The 6,025-nt window shown below is 50.3% G+C and overlaps 1 protein-coding gene across 1 annotated transcript; it reads right to left on the minus strand.

Annotated features, from left to right (window-relative positions):
- Positions 1–573: 573 nt before the first annotated feature.
- On the minus strand, positions 574–5,726 carry PFKFB2 (6-phosphofructo-2-kinase/fructose-2,6-biphosphatase 2; the record flags this gene model as incomplete). The annotated part of the gene is made up of 11 exons (XM_008944027.1): positions 5,606–5,726; positions 5,427–5,523; positions 5,038–5,104; positions 4,810–4,884; positions 4,614–4,670; positions 4,016–4,140; positions 3,457–3,664; positions 3,143–3,289; positions 2,178–2,282; positions 1,438–1,567; positions 574–636 (listed from the first exon to the last, which is right to left on the minus strand). Coding segments are annotated over exons 1-11 (1,186 nt in total), but the record flags the coding sequence as incomplete, so codon positions are not given.
- Between the last annotated feature and the right edge of the window lie 299 nt (positions 5,727–6,025).

Consider the following 6,025-nt stretch of genomic DNA (forward strand, 5'->3'; position numbering starts at 1 on the left):
AGGAAGGTTAATTTATTTAAATAACCAACTGTTGGTTTTTTTAATATATATTGAAAACAGCATGGAAAGTGACCAGGAATAAATCTGTTGGGGTTTTGTTTGTTTGTTTTCGAGATAAACCAGTTTCAAGATAAACCATTTCAAGATAAATAAACAGTTCACACTATTCACAGGATTTTGCACTTGAGGTACTTTCTGGCTTTGACCTTTGCTGTGGGAGCAGAGCCCCGTGGGAGCTGCACTCCAGCTCCATACAGAAAAGCCATTTCTGACTGCACCCCAGAGCCAAACCCCTGTTTGGAGGCACAGCCAACCACCTCCCTCAACAGGAGACATCCACAGACAATCACCACTTGTTTAAAAGACAGGCGAGGGGACAACACCCCCCACCCACACATCCCCTCCCACTGCTCCTCCAAAACTGTTCCACTCTCCAGAACCCTTTTTGTATGTTAAAAACACTACCAGAAGCTTTCACAGCACGTCCAGTTGCTGCCACACACAGACACAAACTTGCCCACCAGATTTGCACACACAAAACATAAGAAAAAAACCCATAAAGACAATATTTACCATATGCTACAGGGGTGAGCTTGAGAATGGTGTGGAGGGGGCAGCGCAGGTAGGGCAGCTCATCTAGGACAGAGACAGGGGTTATGGGGGGCATCACAGCTGGGCCAGCCACCCCCCTGCCCACCTGGGGTGGTAGAAGCCCCATCCCTGGAACCATCCCAGGGGAGGTTGGCCGGGGCTCTGAGCACCCTGCTCTAGCTGGGGATGTCCCTGCTCAGTGCTGGGGTTGGACCAGATGAGATTTAAAGGTCCCTTCCCACCCAAACCAGTCCATGATTCTCTGATTTCCAACACACAGGGTGAGCCAGGGGAAACCCCTCCAGCAGCACGCTCAGCAACAGCCACCATGGACCCACAGGAGTTTTATTTAAAGCTTTAATAAAACTTATAATGAAGTCAATAAACTCCAGTACCACTCACTGGGGCTCCACAATGGAGCTTGTAGCAGACTGGAACTCGCTTCCAGGCGAGCGTGCCATGGACTTCTTAGAGATGTAGCACTACTGCCAAGCCTTCCAGGCCACTGATGCCTCAGAAAAACTTTCCCTTTTGCATTAAAAAAATAATCCCCTGGAGATTATGTAAATACTATTGGTGGCATCAGCTCCAGAAACAACATCTGAGCAGAAGCCCAGCAGCACATCCACCTGCACCTCTCTCAAAGAGCTCCCTGCAAAGTGCAGCACTGAAATCCAACAGTTAAAAGTGCTGCAGAAACATTTTCTATTTTTTTCTCTTTTTTTTTTTTTAAGCAGTCCTTCCGTTGTGAAAAATCAAAACAGGAATTACAAGCCACCCTCCCAAAAGCTCTGTGAAGGAAGCAGCAAGAAGCCAGGCCCTAAAATCATCCATTTATTTTTGTACCTGCGCTCTTGTCAAGAAAATAAGCCAAGAGGCACCTCATAACTGCCTGGTGGGAGATAACCAGGACGTTGCCTTGTCGTTCCAGCTCCATAATTACTGGCTCCAGGCGCTGGACCAAGTCCTGGTAGGACTGAAAGAAAAAAAACAAACCAGAAATTTCTCCAGTTTTGTAAACAAGCTGAAAGCAGAAGTAGCAGTTAACACAGCTTCACCTTCAGGAAGAGAACAGTTAAGTTATCAAAATGCTGAAGTGGATGATTCAGTAAGTAGGGGGAAAAAAAAAGCAAATAAGAAAAGGTGAAATTTACTGTCAGCAACCCTCAGGTGACAGGATTCAGATTACTGGTAATGAGTGCAGTAAGAAAAACAAATAAAATCATAAATTATACACTTCAACAAGGTTATGAAGTAAGACCAGAGATGACTCCACACCCCACCCACAGTCATTTTCTTTCCAAGGTGGTTTTTCACAGTGACAATTCAGGCCTCAGCCAAGTGAGTAGGATGCAGAAGCCCCTCGGTGTCAGAGGGGAGCATCAAGGGACTGGGCACGGGCCAAATTAACTGCCTGGAAAGCATCATCTGCACCTCACAATAAAGGAAATCAATAAACCTCTCCTCTGAAAGAGAACTGGGGAGCCCAACGTTTCCAGTTTCTCATACAAATATTGGCAGAAAAAGGGAAAGTCATTCAGTTTTATGCATATTTTATCTCAGTGTTATTTCCCAAGGGTCTTCACCTCGCCTCCAGGATAGCGGTAGAGATATTTCTCTTGATCCCTCAAGGCAAACTCCTCTGGGTACTTGGCTTCAATCTCTGCATAGGTCATTTCTTCACAGACCCCCTGAGGGAGGAAGAACCTGTTAACACTACACTTTGTTTCAACAGAGGTACAACGACACAACAGGAAGGAAATCACAAGCAAGAGGCTGAGTCAGGGGTCACTTTACGAGATGAACATTTTTGGTGGAGCATCTGACACATCCATCACTCAGCATTCGTGCCCTGCACGTCCCAGGGTCGTTTGATGAGGATGGGGTTTATGGTTTTTATTTCAAAATCTTTGTTTGCCATGGATGAAAAGGAGTGCTCCTTTCCACAGCACAACCCTGCAGCTTCTTTGGCCTTAAAGAATTAAGAGTGGGAGCAGGAAACTCCACCCAGTACAGTGTGACAAAGCCCTGGGATGTTCAGTGTTGTTTTCTTTCTCCACGCCAGCTGGATAGATCCACAGCAAGGTTTAGTAGCTCTGGGCATTGTCAGCCCTGTATCAAACCACCCCAAACCTCATGATGATGGCTGGAGTACATTAGACATCGTTATAGAATCACAGAATCCTTTAGGTTGGAAGGGACCTCCAAGATCATCAAGTCCAACCATTGAGCCACTAGGGCTCTAAAGTCTTCTGCTAAAACAGAATCAGAATCTGTCAGGGCTGGAGGGGACCACAAGGATCCCCCAGTTCCAACCCCTCTGCCATGAGCAGGGACCCCTCCCACTAGATCAGGCTGCCCAGAGCCTCCTCCAGCCTGGCCTTAAAGACCCCCAGGGATGGGGCCTCAACCACCTCCCTGGGCAACCCATCCCAGGGTCTCACCACTCTCACTGTGATAAATGAACTGGAAACAGTCAACTTTATCAGGCTGAATTTGGTTTTAGACATTATTTTCCACCTAGAAAGGCTCCAGTCAGCATTTCACTCACAGCATCGATCTCATTGAGAATCTTCCACTGCTCATACGTGACCCCCAGGGACTCGGCTGTCTGGATTGTCCTCTTCAGCTGGCTGGTCCACACCTTCAGGTCAACGATTTCCTGCTCCTCGATGAACTTCTTCAACGCCTGGGCAAACTGGAAAACAATCCAGAGGAGGTTCAGAGGGAGCAGGAGCCACTGCCACCACTAACAGCATCATTTCAAGGCAAGACCCAGCCACGGGGCTGCCCCTGAGCCCAGCTCTGAGCCTGGGCACACCCCACTGCCCGGGCACAGCCCCCCGGGTGCTGCCAGGCACCTACCTGCTTCCCACGTGGTGACAGACCAGAGTCCCCACCAATCTTGCCAACAAGGTTATAGTCACTCTCGCCGTGCCGGCAGAGGTAGATGGTGCGTGGCTGGACGTGGATGTTCATGAGGTAATAGACAATCTTACTCTGGATGTAATCCTGGACTCTGTTCACCAGGAACCGCTGTCCCACGTTGATCACTTTAATGAAGGAAAGATCTCTGGAGTCAACATAAAATAAGAACACCCACACGACTGGTTTGTAAAAAGGAAGCATGTGCACCTATGGGTGTAATCTGCTATTTATCCTCTAGGAAAGGCACCAGCACTACCACTGGGCTGCTCCAGCAGACAGGAGAGACACTGAGCTGCTGCTTGTAAACAAGGAGCTACGTCACACTGCAGTACACTGGAGAAAAATCCCTCCAAACCACCTGAGGATACCACCTTCAGACAAGCAGCCCCATTTTTGGGGGAGCAGAGGCTCCAGCATCCAGAGCCAGAGAACAGCAGCAACAAAGCAAAGCAGCTCACGTGGGCAAGGACAAAACACCAGCCAGGGCTCTGCTTACTTGTCGTACACATCGGGGTCGAGAGGCTGGTAAGTGACCTTGTAGCACTCTATCCTCTTCAGGAAATCATCCATCACATTCTCCCTGTTTCTCTCTGGATAGTCGGGGCTGGAAACCTTCACCTCCTGACCAACAGACAGTGCCACTTTGTGAGAGCTAAGCAAACTCGAGAGGGAACAAAAGCAACACTGAATAATGTAATTCTGCCTTTTTGAAAGAAATACACATTGTTTAATGCTGCCCTGTGGAAAAGTCTGCTCCTGGAGAGGAAACAAAGGGCAGCTCTGAAGGCGCTGTGGTGCTTGGCCCCATGACAGACACAGCTGGCTCGCTGTGAGCTGGCCCTGCCTTCCTCCAACAAGAAACCACACTTCAAGGTCAAACGTTTCTCAGCTTCCTTTCGTCTCCACGTTCTCACATAACTAACTGCGTCTTCAGCTTTTAAAAACCCACAGACCTTAGCTGCTTATTTCCAAGGTGACACCTAAGAGCCAAAGGCACCTGCAGACACGGCTGCAAGCTTTGGCAGCTGGTGACCTTGCACTGAGCCCCCGGGCTCCCAGGGCTGGCAGCTCAGCCTGGAACAGGCAGCACGCACCAGGATGTTGGCAGCAATGACTTCTGGATCATCACAGACCGACTCCACGAAAAACACCTGCCAAGAAGGCCAGAAGAGAGTTTCAGAGAGTCAAGAACTCCACCTGGAATCAAAACGTAAGAGCTCCTGCCCCAAAAACCCCACAGTGTCCCTCGGGGCAGCAATTCCAACTAGAGAATAAACACAGGAGCACTACCTTGAAAGCATTTTCCTTAGCAAAATTTAAGATGAGGTCCCGTCTTTCTCGAGTCGTATTGGTCGCATCAAACACCTACCAGAAAGCAAGTAAACTGCAATGAGAACATTTACCTCAGGCTTCTAAACCAGCCCCAAACCATTTGGGATTACCACCAGGTCCCCAAACACCCTGGGCAGCTTTGGGCTACCCGGATGTAAGACCATCTTTAGTCCAGAGCAGTCTTACAGCTATCTGCCCACACTCCTCCAGGAGATAAGCCTTCACATCCTCTAGAGCCACCAAGGCACACTGCCTGCAGGGGAAAAACAGCATCATCAGAGCTGATGGAAAGTACTCAGACAACAAGGCTCCCAAACCTCCCTGGAGAGACTCTGGTTTCTTTTCTCTGCCCACAGAGCACCCACCCTGCATCATTCCAAGAGCCCAGAAGCTCTGCAGAGATCACGAGGCACCTGCACCTACAACCTGTGTCTGCAGCCCTGTGCCAACAGCAGAACTCCCTCATGCAGGACTGTGGCCATCCAGGGCTATTCTGTGCTCCTCGGGCACCGCCTGCCAAGATCTGAGTCTAACCAGACCCTCCCAGCTCCCTCCAGCCCCTGATGCCAACTCACTTTCGGATTTCCATGGCTTCTTTGTTGTCGTGCCTGAAGAAGTCATAGGACTTGTAGGCCTTGACGGCTTCCCGGCGGTACACGCCTAAATTAAACACTTCCCAGACAAAAAGAGGAGCACGTGAGACCACGGGGACGCAGGGCCAGGCCTCGGGCAGAGCTCCCAGCCCCCCACACACCTTTGGTGGGCACCCCGATCCAGTTGAGGTAGCGGGTGAGCTTCTTGGACACGTAGGTCTTGCCGCGGGCGGGGAGGCCGATCATGACGATGAGGGTCGGGGAGTTGGTCATGTAGGACGCCCATGCTGGGGAAAAAAAACACCCCGACCCGAGCCGGGAGCGTCAGCGGCATCGCAGAGCAAGGAGAGAGCCCCAGCCCAACCCCTTCTCCCCCGTGCACCCGGTAAGGGCTCGCTGGGTGTCCCCGCAGCTCATCAACCGCTGCCTGCGGTAACCCGGGTGTCGGTTAATGAGGCGGATTAGCACCCTGCCTAATGGGGGCTAATGGGTACCCTTTAGCATCACAAATATTTACCGAGGGGGCAGGAGCCGTCAAGGGCGTCAGAAAGATGTTTTTAACACAACGGTCACGTTCGCCC

This window comes from Merops nubicus, unplaced genomic scaffold (assembly GCF_000691845.1).
Source record: "Merops nubicus isolate BGI_N331 unplaced genomic scaffold, ASM69184v1 scaffold31847, whole genome shotgun sequence".
NCBI lineage: Eukaryota > Metazoa > Chordata > Aves > Coraciiformes > Meropidae > Merops > Merops nubicus.